The following is a 21,296-nucleotide window of genomic DNA, read 5'->3' as shown; positions in this document are numbered from 1 at the left end:
AAATATCGTTAACCGGGGGTCCACTGTACATAGTCCTGAAGCATGGTTTACTGCCATTCGTTCTCGTGTTAATGCTCTAGTTGACGGTTCTCCTTCAGAGGAAAGTCTTATCAGACTTGCAAAAGAAGCTCTTCATCGGTTCACGTTGTTGATCTCCTTGAAATGCGAGACTTCCGGAATCTTACTAAGTGGTCACAATATGAGGAACTGATTCGTTCTTTCCTTGTACCAGTAAAAACATGCTATGGTCAGCAGCAACGTGAATAACAGTCAGTGATTCACACAGACGGTTGGTAGTGAGTCATCTACTGGTTACTGGTAACTGGTACTACTGAGAGTTGTGCGAATGATAACAAAGAACTGATTGTGGATGTTATGAGTAAAAAGAAGCTGGATGTCCTGGCTTTAAGTGAAACAAAGCTGAAGGGGGTGGGAGAGTTTCAGTGGAGAGAAATAAATGGGATTAGGTCAGGGGTTTCAAATAGTTAGAGCTAAAGAAGGAGTAGCAATAATGTTGAAGGATAAGCTATGGCAGGAAAAGAGGGAGTATGAATGTATTAATTCAAGGATTATGTAGAGTAAAATGAAGGCTGGATGTGAAAAGTGGGTTATAGTAAGCGTATATGCACCTGGAGAAGAGAGAAGTGTAGAGAGAGAGAGATTTTGGGAAATGTTGAGTGAATGCGTGGGGAGTTTTGAACCAAGTGTGAGAGTACTTGTGGTTGGGGATTTCAATGCTAAAGTGGGTAAAAATGTTGTGGAGGGAGTAGCAGGTAAATCTGGAGTACCAGGGGTAAATGAAAATGGGGAGCCTTTAATTGAACTATGTGTAGAAAGAGGTTTGGTAATAAGTAATACATACTGTATGAAAAAGAGGATAAATAAATATACAAGGAATGATATAGCATGTAATGAAAGTAGTTTGTTAGATTATGTATTGGTGGACAAAAGGTTGATGAGTAGGCTCCAGGATGTACACGTTTATAGAGGGGCAACTAATATATTGGATCATTATTTAGTTGTAGCTACAGTTAGAGTAAGAGGTAGATGGGACAGGAAGAAAATGGCAACAACAAGTAAGAGAGAGGTGAAAGTGTATAAATTAAGGGAGGAGAAGTTCGGGTGAGATATAAGCAACTATTGGCAGAAAGGTGGGCTAGTGTAAGTATGAGTAGCGGGGAGGTTGAAGAGGGTTGAAATAGTTTTAAAAATGCAGTATTAGAATGTGGGGCAGAAGTTTGTGGTTATAGGAGGGTGGGTGCAGGAGGAAAGTGAAGTAATTGGTGGAATGATGAAGTAAAGGGTGTGATAAAAGAGAAAAAGGTAGCTTATGAGAGGTTTTTACAAACCAGAAGTGTTGTAAGAAGAGCAGAGTATATGGAGAGTAAAAGAAAGATGAAGAGAGTAGTGAGAGACCGCAAAAGGAGAGCAGATGATAGAGTGGGAGAGGCACTGTCTAGAAATTTTAATGAAAATAAGAAAAAATTTTGGAGTGAGTTAAACAAGTTAAGAAAGCCTAGGGAATGAATGGATTTGTCAGTTAAAAACAGAGTAGGGGAATTAGTAGATGGGGAGATGGAGGTATTGGGTAGATGGCGGGAATATTTTGAGGAACTTTTAAATGTCCATTTATTTATTTTTTTATTTATTTACAATTTGAGCACACATACAGAGGTACAAAAAAAATACAGATAAGAGCAGCATGCCAAAGCCACTTATACTATGCATAGCATTACGGGCTGGCTTAAAATTAACTTAAGATTAACTAAGCAATGATGAAATCAGTGATAAAACATTAATGTAAACAGATTACTATAAAGCACAAGTGAGTATTACAAAGACAGGTCATATGGTTGCATGCATTGTTGTACATTCAGTCGTATGGAGTATTCTGTTAGGTAGTGTATTTAAAAAATAATAAAGTTAGATTGGGTTTTAGGTTTAACATTTATGTGATATAATTGTGAGAAACATTTAAGATATACAATTTATAAGGTTCAGTTATTCAGTATTTATTTGGTTTTGGGTGAGTAGGTGATCTTTGAGAAGAGACTTGAATTTATAAACAGGTAGTGTTTCTTTTATATTTACAGGTAATGAATTCCAGATTTTAGGGCCTTTTATGTGCATTGAGTTTTTGCATAGTGTGAGATGGACACGAGGAACATCAAAGAGTGATCTATGCCTTGTGTTATGGTCATGTGTTCTGTTGAGGTTGGCAAGGAGATGTTTGAGGGGAGGGTTAATATCAGAGTTAAGTGTTCTATGTATGTAATAAGTGCAGTAATAAGTATGGATGTTTTGTATGGTGAGCAGGTTTAGTGTATTGAATATTGGTGGAGTGTGCTGCCTGTAGTGAAAATTTATCATTCTAACTGCAGCCTTTTGTTGGGTAATTAGTGGTCTGAGATGGTTAATTGTTGTTGAGCCCCATGCACAAATTCCATAGGTGAGATAGGGGTAAATAAGAGAGTGATAAAGGGCCAGGAGGGCTGACTGTGGAACATAGTACCGTATCTTCGATAGTATGCCTACAGTCTTGGAAATTTTCTTAGAAATTTGTTGTATATGTGTATGAAATTTGAGTCTATTATCAAGGTGGATTCCTAAGAATTTTCCCTCTGTTAGCTTTGTGATAGGTGATCCGTTTATCATTATGTTAAGAGGGACATCTGTAGCTCTGTTACCAAACTGAATGAAGTAGGTTTTGTCAATGTTTAGTGTAAGTTTGTTAGTCCTCATCCAGGTAGATATTTTCTGTAATTCGGTATTTACAGTATTGGCTAGCGTGACTGGGCTCGGGTGGGAGAAGACGTATGTAGTGTCATCTGCAAATAGTGTGGGTTTGAGCAATTGCAAAGCATTTGGTAGGTCATTTATGTATAGGAGAAAGAGAAGAGGGCCAAGGACACTTCCCTGTGGGACACCAACTGAAATTGGTTGTGCAGAAGAGTTTGCCCCATTTGCGTACACATATTGGCTTCTGTTGCTGAGGTATGACTTGAGGTAGTTGAGGGAGTGCCCTCTTATACCATAGTGCGACAATTTTACATGGAGCAAGTCATGGTCAACTGTATCAAAAGCTTTACGTAAGTCAATGAAGATCCCCAGTGGGACTTCTTTTTTCTCTATTGCAGTGTATATATGTTCTAGCATGTGTATAATAGCATCATTAGTATTTTTATTTGGCCTGAATCCAAATTGGCAGGGGTTGAGCATGTTTTGGGAGATAAGGTAGGAGTAGATTCGTTTATGAATTAATTTTTCGAAGATTTTTGAGAGAGGGAGTAAGTTGGATATTGGCCTATAGTTATTCAACTCTGTTTGGTCTCCTCCTTTGTGGATCGGGGTGACCCTTGCTATTTTGAGTACTGTAGGGAAGGTGGAGGATTCAATGGATTTGTTAAAGAGTGTTGCAATGATTGGTGATAGCACTTGTGACACTTTTTTGTATATAAAGGGTGGTAAGGCATTTAAGTCTCCTGCCTTGTTTTTTAGTGCGTTGCTAATAAGGGAGACTTCGTATGGGTTAGTCGGAGCTAGGAACAATGTGTTCGGGTAGTTGCCGGTGACGTAGTCATTTGGTGGGGTATCTGAGCTTGGGATTTTATTGGCAAGGTTTTGTCCTATAGTGGAGAAGAAATCATTGAGTCTGTTTGCTGTTTCTGTTGGTGGGAGTTGGGGTTCATCTGATTTTGCTAATTTTATTGCGCTATTTTGTGATATCTTTTTTGTTCCCAGAATTTCTGATAGGGTTTTCCAGGTCTTTTTTATATCACCTCGTAAGTTGGATAATCTGTTCTCATAATACAATTTTTTTGCCTTTCTTATCAGGCTGGTTAGGATTGACGAGTAAGGTTTTGTTTGGTTTCTGGTTATGTGACCCATTCTGTACTGTTTTTCATATTGGTGTTTTGTATTTATGGATTTGAGAATGCTGGGTGTTAGCCAGGGACTGTTCAGTCTCTTAGCTGTCATCTGTTTAGTTTTTTTAGGGCAGTGCTTGTTATAGAGGTATTGGGTCTTTTTTAGAAAATTATTAATACATTCGTCAATATCTGTATAGATTTCTAGCTCAGTGTGCCAGTCAATGTTTGCTACTGCTGTTGTGAAGTTATTAATGGCTGCCTCATTGTGAAGTCTGAAGGTGACTTTAGTAGTGTCTTGGGGTAGTTTACCAAGAGTTGTTATGAGGAAAGTAGGGTAGTGGTCTGTGGTATTATCTGTAATTATGCCTGATTTTAAAGGGGATATGGTGTTGGTCCAGATGTGGTCAAGTAGGGAAACACTAGTCTCTGTAACTCTTGTAGGTTTTGTTACTGTTGGTAGCAACATACAGTTACTCATTGTGTTTGTGAATTCAGTAACGTGTGGGTCCTGGTCTTGCAGGAGATTTATATTGAAGTCACCTGAGAGTAGTAAGTGATCTTTGTTCATGCGTGCATCAGTTATCATACTTCCTAGGTTTTGACTAAATTGGCTAATGTTTGACTGTGGAACTCTGTAGATGTTTATCAATGTGAGAGGTTTTTGTAGGTATTTGGATTTGAATTTGGCTATTATATATTCCCCATGTTCATCCCTTGTGCAAGTATTAGTGATACATTCTAGTTGGTCTGAGTAGTATATGGCTGTGCCACCTCCTTGTTGGTCTGGCCTACAGTTGTGTATGGCTGTGTAACCAGGAATGGCATAGACATCTGTACTATCAGGCTTTAGCCAGGTTTCAGTTGGTGTAATGATGGACATATTGGCATGTAAGGAAGAAAGGGAGGCAGTAATTTCATGCATTGGCCAGGGAGGAATATCATCTTTAAGGAGTGAAGAAGAGCAGGATCTGAGTGTGGAGGAGGTGCATGAGGCATTACGTAGAATGAAAGGGGGGTAAAGCAACTGGAACTGACTACTTCCCGATAAAAGTAGGTCTTAGACAGAGATGTGTAATGTCACCATGGTTGTTTAATATATATATAGATGGGGTTATAAAAGAAGTAAATGCTAGAGTGTTTAAGAGAGGGGTGGGATTAAATTATGGGGAATCAAATACAAAATGGGAACTGACACAGTTACTTTTTGGTGATGATACTGTGCTTATGGGAGATTCTAAAGAAAAATTGCAAAGGTTAGTGGACGAGTTTGGGAGTGTGTGTAAAGGAAGAATGTTGAAAGTGAACATAGAAAAGAGTAAGGTGATGTGGATATCAAATGATTTAGATAAAGAAAAATTGGATATCAAATTGGAGAGGAGTATGGAAGAAGTGAATGTTTTCAGATATTTGAGAGATGACATATCAGCAGATGGATTTATGAAGGATGAGGTTAATCACAGAATTGATGAAGGAAAAAAGGTGAGTGGTGCATTGAGGTATACGTGGAGACAAAAAACGTATCTATGGAGGCAAAGAAGGGAATGTATGAAAGTATAGTGGTACCAACACTCTTATATGGGTGTGAAGCTTGGGTCGTAAATGCTGCAGCGAGGAGACGTTTGGAGGCAGTGGAGATGTCCTGTCTAAGAGCAATGTGTGGTGTAAATATTATGCAGAAAATTCAGAGTGTGGAAATTAGGAGAAGGTGTGGAGTTAATGAAAGTACAGTATTAGTCAGGGCTGAAGAGGGGTTGTTGAGGTGGTCTGGCCATTTAGAGATAATAGATCAAAGTAGAATGACATGGAGAGCATATAAATCTGTAGGGGAAGGAAGGCTGGGTAGGGGTCGTCCTCATAATGGTTGGAGGGAGGGGGTAAAGGAAGTTTTGTGGGCGAGGGGCTTGGACTTCCATCCTGTGTCAAAATATGTTAGATAGGAGTGAATGGAAACGAATGGTATTTGGGACCTGACAAGCTGTTGGAGTGTGAGCAGGGTAATATTTAGTGAAGGGATTCAGGGAAACCGGTTATTTTTATATAGCCGGACTTGAGTCCTGGAAATGGGAAGTACAATGCCTGCACTTTACAGGAGGGGTTTGGGATATTGGCAGTTTGGAGGGATATGTTGTTTATCTTTATACGTATATGCTTCTAAACTGTTGTATTCTGAGCACCTCTGCAAAAACAGTGATTATGTGTGAGTAAGGTGAAAGTGTTGAATGATAATGAAAGTATTTCTTTTTGGGATTATCTTTCTTTTTGAGTCACCCTGCTTCAGTGGGAGACGGCTGACTTGTTAAAAAAAAAAAAAGTAATACTCAATAATAATCATTGAGTCTCATGAAATGTCGTATATTACATTAACATAAACATGTTCATTATTCCAGCTACGATATTTTTTCAGAATTATATAATAAACACGATATGTAACATATAAAGATGATAAATACACCCCACAGTAGAATGAATTAACATAAATATGAGATGTGGTAGCCAGACAACTTGTAGGAGTGACGGCAAGAATAACGTTTTTTCTAGTCCAGTGTAAGAGAAAATGTGTTACTGGGGGTAACTGTAGAAAATTATTCCTTTCGTATACCTTCACTCAGAGCATCATTTCTTCTAAAAATAGTGTTACATGAGAATGGAAGTGTTCCTCTTTATTTATTCTACCTTATCAACATAGAGACAACTTGTATACAAACCAGACGTGTTTGTCTGGTTTGTTTACAAAACTTGCATTCGCCTGGTTTGTCTACATAACTCTGCGCCTGTCCTCTCATGTATTCATTCTCTCTTTCTCTCTCATTTATTCTTTATATCTCATTTACTCCCCTCTGACCCTACATTAAGGCAACAAATATTTTAAGATAAGTAATGAGTGAACTGTATATGCATTTTACTGCTCTGGGATGATTAAATGTCACAGAATATTGTGTGGGTGGGGTGGCCTGGTATGGTAGCCTGGCTGGCTACCATACCTACCACACTTGATTTCTTACAATAAATGCTACTCGTCTCACCCTAGAGTAAGACTACAAATATTTTATGATAAGTAATGAGTGTACTATATGTGTATTTTACTTTTTTATTGTTTTCTAATGCCTAGTTCTATTGCTAACTTAATATATGTTAGTGTAAACTTGTTACCTAGTATTTATATGCATTTAAAAGTGGAGAAAAAGGGTGTTAGACTTTACAGCAATTTTTGCTTTATGGCGGTAGCCTGGAACATAACATACCATATAAGTGGGGCCCTACTGAAAATAAATAACAAAAAGGCACAATACCGTGACTGGAACAATACACAAATAACCCGCACATAAAAGAGAGAAGCTTACGACGACGTTTCGGTCCGACTTGGACCATTGACAAAGTCACACTGTGACTTTGTCAATGGTCCAAGTCGGACCGAAACGTCGTCGTAAGCTTCTCTCTTTTATGTGCGGGTTATTTGTGTATGGGGCCCTACTGTATAGTTAAGGAAGAATTATTGAATTTTTAGATCTAAATATTATTTCTACTTATCATCAAAAAATTTCTTGCTGAGAAATGAATAGTTCTTTTAAATTAATTAGAGTAAGCTAATTTTCAGAAAAAAAAGTCTTATAAATGAGGACAATCACATTTTAAGAGTCTAACATTAAGGTTTACAGAGCAATGACTCTTAATATTTGTAATCCTCTCAAATGTTAATCATTCCATTTTTGTCTACCTTAGGTTAATAATCAAAACTGTAATTCTTCTCTATCAAACTTATTGAAGCATTATAGCATGAACTAATAGAATATTCAGTTCTCTTGTATTCATTGTAAACTCACCTAATGACCAAATGCACAAAAATTACTGCACCGTTATTGCCTTATTAATCATAAGTTAGTCGTAAGTTTGTGTGAAATGCTCTGCATATTAAGGGGCTTTTGGCTTGTACACCCAATTGTTATACTCCTTTGTAAAAACATGTATCATGCTGAAATAAAATTATTATTATTATTATTATTATTATTATTATTATTATTATTATTATCATTATTAATATTATTATTATTAATGCAAGGACACAAATACAAAAAAGCACTTACCAATCATTATGAGATGTTGACAATTTCCTGTCAGCGATGAAATCACATGAGCTTCTAAAATTTCTGCTGCTTCTTCAATTATAACTGAAAGAAAAACAGTGGTTAATTATTCAGTTTTAAATACAAGCTAATCTAGTTCACTAGCTAATTTTTGTTTGTTAGGCAATCAGATCATGCTGAGTCACAACCAAAAATATGTATATTATCTTGGTTGAATCCTCAATGATATTCTGAAGTCATTTATAAAGTTTTGGGATTATTATATTTTCAATATAATCATGAGGAAGTACCAAACATGCAGAGGTTATGTAGCAATCAAGAAATGGAAGACAATCCCCATGAGAAGAGGCTTCAGCTGGTTCCTCCTGGTTGGGTTAGATCCTTTAGGGTGCCTGTTATAGGTGCTGACATACAACTGGTTTGCTTGCCCCTCTGGAAACGACCAATTACCATCATAAAGCAAACTTAGAAGAGCTGATATTCTGCTTCTAGCCAGAAAGTGCATCAAAGTTCCAACTTACAAGAGGTCTTGGTCGCCTGTAGATTCTAAGAATGAGAAAAGCATGATAGTCTTGATAGAAATTTGTGAAGTGCTAGTCCTCTGTCTCAGCTGTGATGGTGCACTCTATAGATGCTGCAGCTTGTAAGGAAAATGTGCTCACTCTCTCCCACAAGTTGTCTGTTATATTCTTTGGTTGATCACAAACACTGAAAGCTTCCATATTTTGTGGATACCAGCAGATCTCTGGCTGATATGTGGATACTAGCATAGTTCTGGCTAAGGTGTATTATTTGGTATTTTCAATGTATGAAATAGTTTTGTAACATATATTTCTGATTTAAGTTGTTGTTGGATGTCAAGGTGTTTTAAGCAGGTATTTTCATGGAATTTGATCCATCTGATGTTAACACTGAAGCTGCCAATATAAATGAAGCTCGAGTGCTAGGCAGACCGGGTCAAAAATAAAGTGCGATGCTAAGATTTCACTCACTTGACTGGAAAAAGGGCCTTATAGATTCTTCCATCCAGGCGAATTGTGAAGTGTTTGTTAATGAATGTGAAGTGTTTGTTAATGAATGTTTAACAAGACAGCAACAGAACCTATTATAAAGACTTCACAAACTCAAACATGATAATAGTGATAAAATAAAAAAAATGTTTCACTTGTGATGGCACAATTATAGTGAAACGGTCAGACACGGGTCAAGGGTATAAAATAACAAATGAACATGACCTATCGAGTCTGGTTAATCCAAAAATCACACTGATGTCAACCATGTATAGTGCAACATGTATAGTGTAAATTGCCCCATTTGTTATAGCTTTTTATTGCTGAATATGTAGTGCCTTACTTCAATTCCTTGTTCTTTTTTTTCTATCACCAAGCTTGATAACAATATTATCAGTTAAAAGATTATATTGAAAAGTATTGTGCACTCATTTGTCTAGGAAAAAAGGGTATACATATATTTTTTTATATAGTCAACTTCAAGCGGCCTATTTTATTTACCCCCCAATTTTTTTTATTATGAAGTAATTATGGTTTTCTTATATACTTTTGTTAATTAACCATAATAATTAGTTTTATTTGTTTTCAAATTAAGCGACTTCAAATGTCTTTGTTCTAATATTGTACTAGTTCTAGTATATACATATATTATTTACTATACTGTTTGTCAGTTTATATTATTCAGCAATACCAAGTGCTAAAGCAGGTGCTAATCAAGGTGCTCAGTCAGGCGCTAAGTGTTATCTTTTAAGATTAGCTTATTATGCTCAGTAACTCGTTCTTTTTGTTTTAATTAATAGTCTCAATCCATATACTCATCCTTGATAATATAGTTGTTAGTAATTGCTTTTCAGTTTATTTTTTTTTTTACAGCATATCCCATAGTTAATTTTATTTGATACTCAGCTGCATTTTCCATTACTCTTATGAATGCAAATATTGATCCTCATATTAACCTCTTGTTAAACAGCACAAATAATCTTAACAATAATTGTCATTACTACACTGCCAGTCAGGCTAAAACTGTACTCAGTGTGAACAAGAACATAACAATATCAATTACAATATCAGATCATTGAGTAAACACTATGATGACCTCCTTGCACTTGTTAATTCTCTAAATGTTCACATATCCTTTATCATTCTCACTGAAACCCGGCTCAAACATGATTTAACAGACATCTTTTTCTTACCTGGTTACACAGCCATACACAACTGCAGACCTGATCAATCAGGAGGAGGTACTGCTATCTACTACTCTAATGAACTGAAATGTATTGAATCTACTTGCACCAGGGATGAATATGGTGATAAATTTGAAAAATTCACATCCAAAAACCTAAAAAAAAAAAAAATAGTGGCTGGAGCAGTTTACAGTTAGCAGTTGGAGCAGTTTACAGTTTACATTTAGTGACAGCTTAAGAAACATGATAACTGATTCAGAGATAAATAAATACCGCCTGCTACTTGCTGGTGGCTTTAATATAAACCTCATTCAAGCAACTGACCCCCAAGTACCTGATTTCACAAACACTAACAGCACTATGGACCACTACCCAACTTTTCTCATAACCAACTTAGGTAGACTGTCTCAGCAACACAACTAAGATCTGTTTTTGAATACATTATGAGTCATCAGTAAATAATTTTATTACTGCCTTACATAACACTGACTGGCTGGGTGACTTAGCGGACAGCCACGATATTGATGAATGTGTCAAAATATTCCTACACAAAACCCATAACCTCTACAACAGACATTGTCCAATGAAAACAAAGCAGATCTCAGCAGAGACTAAACAGCCCCTGGCTTACAAATACAGTGAACCCTCGACCAGCGATGGCATCGATTAACGATAAATCTGACTAGCGATACATTTTATCGCAAAAATTTTGCCTCGATTAGCGCTAAAAAACTCGACCAACACTATTCGTTCCTTCTGAGACGCGTCCACTTCTGGCCAGTGTTTACAAGCCAGCCAGCCACCGCGGTCGCTTCCAAGCATACAATCGGAACATTTCATATTATCACAGCCTTTTTAGTGATTGCACCTGCAAAATAAGACACCATGGGCCCCAAGAAAGCTTCTAGTGCCAACCCTACAGCAAAAAGGGTGAGAATTGCTATGGATATGAAGAAAGAGATCATTGCTAAGTATGAAAGTGGAGTGCATGTCTCCGAGCAGGCCAGGCTGTACACAAAACCCCAATCAACCATCGCTACTATTGTGGCCAAGAAAACGGCAATCAAGGAAGCTGTTCTTGCCAAAGGTGCAACTATGTTTTCGAAACTGAGATCGCAAGTGATAGAAGATGTTGAGAGACTGTTATTGGTATGGATAAACGAAAAACAGACAGCAGGAGATAGCATCTCTCAAGCGATCATATGTGAAAAGGCTAGGAAGTTGCATGACGATTTAATTAGAAAAATGCCAGCAACTAGTGGTGATGTGAGTGAATTTAAGGCCAGCAAAGGTTGGTTTGAGAGATTTAAGAATCGTAGTGGCATACATAGTGTGATAAGGCATGGTGAGGCTGCCAGTTTGGACCAAAAAGCAGCTGAAAAATATGTGCAGGAATTCAAGGAGTACATAGACAGTGAAGGACTGAAACCTGAACAAGTGTTTATGGTGACTCTGACAATGTTGTGAAACACTTTAGGAATGTCATAAAGGAACGGGAGGTACAGGCCTCTATGGGCAGATATGTTGTGCGACAGAGGTCCAGTGACTCTCAAGCTGGTCCTAGTGGCATTAAAAGAAGAAGGGAAGTAACCCCGAAAAAGGACTTGCCACCTCAAGTCCTAATGGAAGGAGATTCCCCTTCTAAACACTTAGACCATCAACACACTCCCCTCTTCCTATCCCATCAATCATCACCAAATCTTCAATAAAGGTAAGTGTCATGTAACTGTGCATGTCTTCTTCAGTTTGTGTGTATTAAAATTAATATTTCATGTGTTAAATTTTTTTTTTTTTCAATACTTTTGGGTGTCTTGCACGGATTAATTTGATTTCCATTATTTCTTATGGGGAAAATTAACTTGACTAACGATTATTTTGACTAATGATGAGCTCTCAGGAACGGATTAATAGCGTTAGTCGAGGGTCCACTGTACATAGTATACTTAAATCCGTTGATAAAAAACAATTCAGACAGGGCCTAATAACAAAAGTATTAACTAAACAATACACATCAATATTTACTAGTACAGTGGACCCTCGCCTAACGATATCAATCCATTCCTGAGAGCTCAACGTTAGGCGAAATTATCGTCAGCCGAATTAATTTTCCCCATAAGAAATAATGGAAATCAAATTAATCTGTTCCTGGCACCCCAAAGGATGAAAAAAAAATTTTTTTACCACATGAAATATTAATTTTAATACACACAAACTGAAGAAGACATGTACAATTACATGAAACTAACCTTTATTGAAGATCTGGTGATGATTGATGGGATGGGAGGAGGGGAGAGTGTGGATGGTGTTAATGTTTAGAAGGGGAATGCCCTTCCATTAGGACTTGAGGTAGCAAGTCCTTTTCTGGGGTTACTTCCCTTCTTCTTTTAATGCCACTAGGACCAGCTTGAGAGTCCCTGGACCTCTGTCACACAACAAATCTGTCAATAGAGCTCTGTACCTCCCGTTCCTTTAACCCTTAAACGGTCCAAACAGATCGACGTTCAAATTCATATTGCTACAAAAATAGATCCACTTTTTTTACATATTTTCAAATATAATAAAAAAAAAATGTAGATAATAGTTTTTTACACATTTTCAAATGTAAAACAAAAAAGAAGTTCTACATTTTTTTTTACATACTTTCAGATGTTGAAAAAACGTATATATACGTTTGGACCGTTTAAGGGTTAAGACTTTCCTAAAATGGGCCATAACATTGTCATTGTACAGGTTGCTAACACGGCTTGCTGTAGCTGTGTCAGGGTGATTTTCATCCATAAAGGTTTGGACTTCAAGCCACTTTGCACACATTTCCTTAATTTTTGAAGTAGGCACAATGGATTCCACAACTGGCATAGGCTTCTCAGGGTTACCTGTTGTTTACCTGGAGAGAGTTCTGAGGGTCAACGCCCCCACGGCCTGGTCTGTGACCAGGCCTCCTGGTGGATCAGAGCCTGATCAACCAGGCTGTTACTGTTGGCTGCACGCAAACCAACGTACGAGCCACAGCCCGGCTGGTCAGGAACCTACTTTAGGTACTTGTCCAGTGCCAGCTTGAAGACTGCCAGGGGTCTGTTGGTAATCCCCCTTATGTATGCTGGGAGGCAGTTGAACAGTCTTGGGCCCCTGACACTTATTGTATGGTCTCTTAACGTGCTAGTGACACCCCTGCTCCAATAGTTGAGACAGACAGGAGCGACCTGTTCTAAACCCATGTTGCCCTGGGTTGTGTAATTGATGGGTTTCTAGATGGGTGGTGATCTTGCTTCTTAGGACCCTTTCAAAGATTTTTATGATATGGGATGTTAGTGCTATTGGTCTGTAATTCTTTGCTGTTGCATTACTGCCCCCTTTGCGGAGTGGGGCTATGTCTGTTGTTTTTAGTAACTGTGGGACGACCCCCGTGTCCATGCTCCCTCTCCATAGGATGGTAAAAGCTCGTGATAGGGGATTCTTGCAGTTCTTGATGAACACAGAGTTCCATGAGTCTGGCCCTGGGGCAGAGTGCATGGGCATGTCATTTATCGCCTGTTTGAAGTCATTTGGCGTCAGGATAACATCAGATAGGCTTGTGTTAACCAAATTTTGTGGCTCTCTCATAAAAAATTCATTTTGATCTTCGACTCTCAGTCTGGTTAGCGGCTTGCTAAAAACTGAGTCATATTGGGACTTGAGTAGCTCACTCATTTCCTTGCTGTCATCTGTGTAGGACCCATCTTGTTTAAGTAGGGGCCCAATACTGGACGTTGTTCTCGACTTTGATTTTGCATAGGAGAAGAAATACTTTGGGTTTCTTTCGATTTCATTTATGGCTTTTAGTTCTTCCCGCGATTCCTGACTCCTATAAGATTCCTTTAGCTTAAGTTCGATGCTTGCTATTTCTCTGACCAGTGTCTCCCTACGCCTTTCAGATATATTGACCTCTTTTAGCCGCTCTGTTATTCTTTTCCGTCGCCTGTAAAGGGAGCGCCTGTCCCTTTCTATTTTACATCTACTCCTCCTTTTTCTTAGAGGAATAAGCCTTGTGCATACATCGAGCGCCACCGAGTTAATCTGTTCTAGGCATAAGTTGGGGTCTGTGTTGCTTAGTATATCTTCCCAGCTTATATCAGTTAGGATTTGGTTTACTTGGTCCCACTTTATGTTTTTGTTATTGAAGTTAAATTTGGTGAATGCTCCCTCATGACTAATCTCATTATGTCGGTCTGGGGCTCCGCGCATACATGTCTGAACCTCAATTATGTTGTGATCTGAGTATATTGTTTTTGATATGGTGACATTTCGTATCAGATCTTCATTGTTAGTGAAGATGAGGTCTAGTGTATTCTCCAGTCTAGTAGGCTCTATTATTTGCTGGTTTAAATTGAATTTTGTGCAGAGATTTAAAAGCTCATGTGAGTGTGAGTTTTCATCAGAGCAGCCTCCTGGTGTTATTTGCTTTTATTATTTGCTATATTCCTCCATTTTAGGTGCCTTAAGTTGAAATCCCCCAGGAGTAAGATGTTGGGTGCAGGAGCTGGCAGATTTTCAAGACAGTGGTCAATTTTTAACAGCTGTTCCTGGAATTCCTGAGATGTTCAATCCAGAGGCTTGTAGACTACCACAATGACTAGGTTTTGGTTCTCGATCTTTACTGCTGAAACTTCCACTACATCATTTGAGGCATTAAGCAGTTCTTTGCAAACAAGTGACTCTGCAATGTACAGGCCCAAACCCTTCAAAATCTTTCTTAATTTCCATACTAATTCTCACCCTTTTTACCACAGGGTTGGCACTAGAAGCTTTCTTGGGGCCCATGGTGACTTATCACTAAAAACGCTGTGATAATATGAAATGTTCCGATTGTATGTTTGGTTTGGATGCGACTGTGGTGGCTGGCTTGTAAACACTGGCACCCATGGGACAAGTGAGGCACGCTCAGGCCACACGTGGACGCGTCTGTGTTAAAATGTATCACTAGGTGGATTTAACGTTATGCGATGTTAGGCGAGGGTCCACTGTATTTACTAATCTAATATGGAAGTCCAAACAAATGTATTATGTAAACGGATTTAATGAAATAAGAGGTGATATGAAAAAGACCTGGAAAACTCTCTCTGAAATTTTAGGCTCTAGAAAACTGTCTAGAAACAGAGAGATTAACTTGGTGAAACCAGATGACCCACACATATAGCCTATAGATAATGCCAACAAACTTAATGTCTTCTCTTCTACTACAGGATCAAAGCTAGCAAGCAAAATCCCAAAAGCAAATACTCAGCCACAAGACTACCTCACTTGTAATTGCCCACATACTCTACTGTGTAGGCAAAACATTTCGGAATAAAGTTGCATAACTGTTGCCCATGTGTCTTACCTACTAACCTGTCGAACACTGCAACACAAGGGCATCTTGGTACGGAAGAGAAATCACTTTGGATAACTTTTTCAAATTTGAATTGTTGGATCTGAGAGGGACGTAATCTATCAGTGACTACATTCTCTCTACTACCACCCTGCACGTCTCCTTCTGACAGTATATAAATCTCCACACTGTTGCTTGTTCCTTCAGATTGTTTCAAACTATGGAACAGAACTCTTCTCCAGGCTGAGGGACTGACAACCTCAAATCTCTGACTACAAGGGTGATGGACTGATTACATCGTCTTCACATCTCTACTGCTCCTGCCTACTTTTGTACTCGACTGAAGAAGCCTACTGTGTAGGTGAAACATTTCGGAATAAAGTTGCCTAACTGTTGCCCATTTGTCTTACCTACCAACCTGTCAGTATTGTATACCATTTTAATATTCAAAAACATTACTTAATCCGATTATTACTTAATCCAATGATGTTTTAATCAGGGGTCCACTGTACTGGCTTCCTTTTTACACTCACTTGGTAGGATGGTAGTACCTCCCTGAACTGTTGCTGTCTACCAACCTACTACCTAGTAAATACTATACAAAATATACACAATATACAAATATGCAAAATACAATATACAAAATATACACACTCATTACTGTGTCAACTGTATATACAGAACATTAAACTCCACTATCAACTCACACTTCTCCTAGACAGCTTCAACAGAACACACAGGCATAACACTAGGCACAAAACCCTTTTTGACATCCTCCTGTCTATCTTACACTATACAAAAATGCAATGCACATAAAGGGTCCGAAGATCTGGAACTCTTTGCCTGAAACAGCAAGAGGTCCCCTGCCCACAAATCAGTTGAGGACCTCACTCAAAAATCATCTCATCTTTCAATAACAACTCTTCCAAATATTTTATTATCCCTTAACCATTAAGCCATCATTACAAACTTAAAAATTTGTTGTGTAAGAAAGGTATAAAATACCGACAATATGAAAGTTAAGACACATGTGCAACATCTGGATATCTTTATTGTAGACGTTTCGCCATCCAGTGGCTTTATCAATACAGATTCTAGGACATAATAGGAAGACAGTAGAACTATATACAAAAGATGAGGTAATCAGTCCCTCGGCCTTGGAGTTAGTGTTCACAGCATCGTGGTGGAGGAGAATCTGTCAGTCTTCTTGCCTTTGCTCCAGATTCTCCTCCACCACGATGCTGTGAACACTAACTCCAAGGCCGAGGGACTGATTACCTCATCTTTTGTATATAGTTCTACTGTCTTCCTATTATGTCCTAGAATCTGTATTGATAAAGCCACTGGATGGCGAAACGTCTACAATAAAGATATCCAGATGTTGCACATGTGTCTTAAAAATTTGTGTTTGTATCATTAATTGTACTACTTCATATTAATAAAAGAGTAAAATACTGAATATTTGCTATACTACCACTCTTCACCCATCTAGACTTAAGTAGTCTATAAGTATTAGGTTAAGTCTGCCTGAAATGCCTGGGTATGATAGTGGTTTTTTTGGTACCAGTCAGATTATGAAATGTAAACACACAGTGTAACCGTAGCAAAGAAATAAAATTTTATTTTATTTTTCATTTTATTTTATGACTAGCAATCTGTTACTGAGCAGTAAAAAACATGTTTTATGTGTATATTGTTAAAAAATACCTAAATCATGCATACAGCATAGTACAAAATTGTGAAAGAGGTTAATTTTTCTTACCTATAGAAGGCTGAAGTGCCTGGATGACATTAGTGTAAGTAGCAGCCCCTGTGGTTGTCATGCCCACTACTGCTGCATGTCTCATGATGTGCAGGTACTCTTGATCTTTGATCTCTCGCCAAGATTTGCTGGTGCGTTTAAATTCTTTCTCAGCCTCTAATAGCTTCTTCTTTACTTTTTCAGCAAGTCTACTTAACCACAACTTGTATAATGCCCAACGACTCTGAAAGTCTAACTTTCTGAATTTAACATTTTCAAGGACTTTTACTTGTTCTGTGTTTCTTGGCAAGGTCTTTAAACCTATTTTCAGAACCTGTAACTTCTTTATGATGGCTACAACTTCAGGGTTAAAGTCGCTCATATCATCATCTTGTCGGAGAGCATCTAAACTTTCTTCTAGTGTCTTTGCTTTTATTTCATATTTAAGTATATCATGAGCTGTAACACCAGTTTTCAATTCCTCTACAAGATCTTCGTCATCCACCAATCTGTCACGTTCTTCATCGGCATACAAATCCTCAAGATCTTCCTGCCAGACATCTTCATTACTTTTAAATCCACTGTTAGAGTCTAACTGGTTGGTGATAATACTTTTAGCTGCAATTTCTTCCATATCTTCTCGAGTGCAGAGATTTTCGTCTAAAAGCCAAGTCTGCAAGTTCATTCCCCTAAACTGTTGAAGTACAGTATCAGGTAATATGTCTTCTGATGAAAAAACATCAAGTCTCAGGATTCCACTTGGTGACAAAAGTTCTTGCACTACTCTTCTCCATGATTTAACATCTGATTCCAATTCCCTTATTTGCCACATTAAATTGTTGTTCATTTCATAAACATCAGCTGGAAGTTCTTTCCGTGATCTAAGAGCCTTTACAAGTTTGTTTATTTGGAATTCATCAATGATCTCACTCTTGGATCTTGAGCCCACACGTACAATGCTATTTGTGTAATGGCTCATTCCTTCCAGAAACTGATCAAGAGCATGATTAGTAAAACACACTACTAATATTGGCGAAGCCTGGTTTGGGTTCTTCCAGTATTGACTATTGTGAAGAAGTACTTGAGATATTTTGAGACCAATAAATGTCTTTCCAGTGCCTGGGGGACCTTGAATGATAGAAAGTTTACTAACAAGAGCACTTCTAAGTGCTCGGCGTTGAGAGTCATCTAAACCAAGTGCATTTTCAGTGGGCCAGTATGGAAGCTCACTCATAACCATCACATTCTGAAGTTGTGGCAGATATTCATTTTGCTCTTCTGTGGTCTTATTAACGTGTTGGAATAGTTTACTGCTAGCCTCTGACTCTTTCATCATACTTGCACTCTGCATTACACGAAGATCATACACTGCATGTTGTGCCAAGTAACTTGGAGGTCTCATATGCGGTTCAACATGAACAATAAAGGACTCCATTGGGAATGAATCCTCTATGATACCTTGAAGAGCAAAGAGAACATGTTTATAGGCCACAAAGTATGATCTTGTTTCTGCCATAACAAATACTGAATCTTTATGCAAGTCAATGTCTGAATCAAACTTTACTCCAATTATTCCATTTTTCAGCTTTTCTGAATTTCTGTCACACACTGATCCAAGAAACAGAGTGCAAAAATTATCATTACTTAAGCATAGCAGATTACCAAAGAGCAGTCTCTTTGAACTTTCAATTTTGAAATTCTTTGGTAGATTGAGTTTTATGTAATGAATCATTTCAAAATTCTGAATGTCCTCTCCAACAATTTTCACATTTTCATAGATCCAAATGTCTCTGTTCTGGGAATGTGACTTGCATCTGAACTCATTTATGCCATTTCGGAGGGGTCTCACGAAGTCTTCTCTGAGCAATCGAAACTGTACATCCAAATAATGGTTAACATTTGAGTATTTGCCTTGAACAATATTTCTGCGAAGAAATGGCTCAACATTATCATTAAGATCTTCTGCTGTGGGCAAGACTGATAACTCTCTGAAATCATTTGGAGGTGCAAGGTCATCTTCCCATCTGCCTCTGTGTCTTTTCTTGTGTTCTACATATCCTGACTCTCCCAGTCTCTGCTTATATTCTTCAAGAAAATGTTTGATTTCTTGGTATTTTCTCAGAAAAGAATTTTCTTCTTGTAAAGTCGACATCTTTTGAATATTCATGATACAACTTTCAAGCAACAATGTGATACTGTCAGAGGCATGAGTGGGCATAGCATTTGCATAAACATTCAAAACATTACAAAGCTTATCAAAATATGTTTCACTATTTTCACTATATGCTTTTAATCCAAATTCAATGGAAAAACTTATCAGACGATTAATAAAATTTTTTTTAAATGTTATGCTAAAAAGCTTATATAAATTCTCTCGGTTTGATCGGGTCTCTGATGCATGTGATAAAACCTTCATTAATAAGCATATTTTATCTGGGGTGATGTCTTCCTCTTGATCAATGAGCAAATCATATCCTGACATTGCCATCTGGAGCTGCATTACCACTTCATCAGGATAAAGGGTAAGCATTCGTTCTAAAGCTTTATATCCCATGGGATGTTCTCGCTTCTTTCTGGTACCTCCATAGTTAGCTTTTCCTTTTGACTTTGTGTTCCCATCATTTGTACTACTCAAATCACCCAAACTCTGTGCACCTCTTTGTGTATTCGCTCTACCACGACCACGTGGTGGATTAGGAAACCTTCCTCTTCCTGTGAAGTATCTGCCCCTGACATGATGTTCTTGTCCAGGCTGGAGCCTCTCATTTTCATTGTTTTGTCCTGGCCTAGAAGTAAATCCATTTCCTCTTGGAGTGCTCCGCCACATTCCTCAAGTTACTGAAAAATAAATAAATTATAAAATGTTAGAGACAATCACTGCCGAAATCTGGAAACTACAATTGTACCTTTTCTACAGTACAGTTAATTGAAATATATATATATGTACAGTGGAACCCCGTGTTTCAGCCATCCTGAGTATTGGTCAATTTTGAGTTTCGATCGCTTTTTTTGGCCAAATTGTGTCCCAAGTTTTGGCCATTGCCCCATGTTTCAGCCGGCGTACACAACCTGTCCCCCTGACTGAACTTGCGCACCTTCCTGCACAGGTGTCATAAGTCAGTCTAGTGCTGTTTATCCTTGAGTGAACATTACCCTGCACACTCATCCAAACATTTCACAACAAATTTATTGTGTTTAGCACTTATTCATTAATTGTGACTGTAAAATAAGCCACCATGGCTGCAAAGAAACTTCCTAGTGGCAGCCCTGTAGTAAAGAAAGTGAGGAACATCATAGAAGTGAAAAAAGAAATTGTAGAAAAATATAAGTGGCGTTCGTATGGGGGAGCTTGCCAGGATGTATGGCAAAAACAAATCAACTATCACTTCTATCCTGGTGAAGAGAAAAGAACTTAAGGAAGCTGATGTTGCCAAAGGTGTTGACATGTTAACCAAAAATAGATCACAAACAGTGAAAGAGGTTGAGAAGTTGTTAGTGGTGTGGATCAACAATAAACAGATAGCAGGTGATAGTGTTTCGAAGTCAATCATTTGTGAGAAGGCAAGGCAATTGCATGCCGATCTTATAAAGAAAATGCCAGGAACCAGTGCTGATTTTAGTGACTTTAAGGCCAGCAGAGAGTGGTTTGACAGATTTAAAAAGCATAGTGGCATACACAGTGCTGAAAGGCATGGTGAGGCAGCCAGTTCAAACAAATGGGCGGCTGAAAAATTTGTTCATGAATTTAAGGGGTATGTAGAGACTGAAAAATTCAAACCCCAACAAGTGATCAGTTGTGACGAAACAGGCCTGTTTTGGAAGAAAATGCCAAAGAGGACCTACATTACTCAGGGGGAAAAGGCACTGCCAGGATACAAGCCTATGAAAGACAGGCTAGCTCTTTTCTGTCCTATAGCTAGTGGGGATTTTAGAGTGAAGCCTTTACTGGTGTATCACTCAGAAAATCCCAGAGAGTTTAAGAAAAACAATGTCATCAAGAATAAATTGTGTGTCTTATGGAAAGCAAATAATAAGGTGTTATGGGGCTATAAGACCCAACATGTAT

The 21,296-nt window shown here is 38.1% G+C and overlaps 1 protein-coding gene across 1 annotated transcript in view; it reads right to left on the bottom strand.

Moving 5' to 3' along the window:
- The window catches only part of LOC128698479 (NFX1-type zinc finger-containing protein 1), a gene marked incomplete at its 3' end in the record, with an annotated part of 178,221 nt that overhangs the window by 96,866 nt on the left and 60,059 nt on the right, over positions 1 to 21,296 (bottom strand). The window contains 2 exon segments of the mRNA XM_070103995.1: positions 7,952 to 8,035; positions 17,252 to 20,068. Coding sequence (XP_069960096.1) covers positions 7,952 to 8,035; positions 17,252 to 20,057 — 2,890 coding nt within the window.

The sequence above is a fragment of the Cherax quadricarinatus genome, chromosome 88 (genome assembly GCF_038502225.1).
Source record: "Cherax quadricarinatus isolate ZL_2023a chromosome 88, ASM3850222v1, whole genome shotgun sequence".
NCBI classification, from domain to species: Eukaryota; Metazoa; Arthropoda; class Malacostraca; order Decapoda; family Parastacidae; genus Cherax; species Cherax quadricarinatus.
This window is presented reverse-complemented; position numbering and strand designations above follow the sequence as displayed.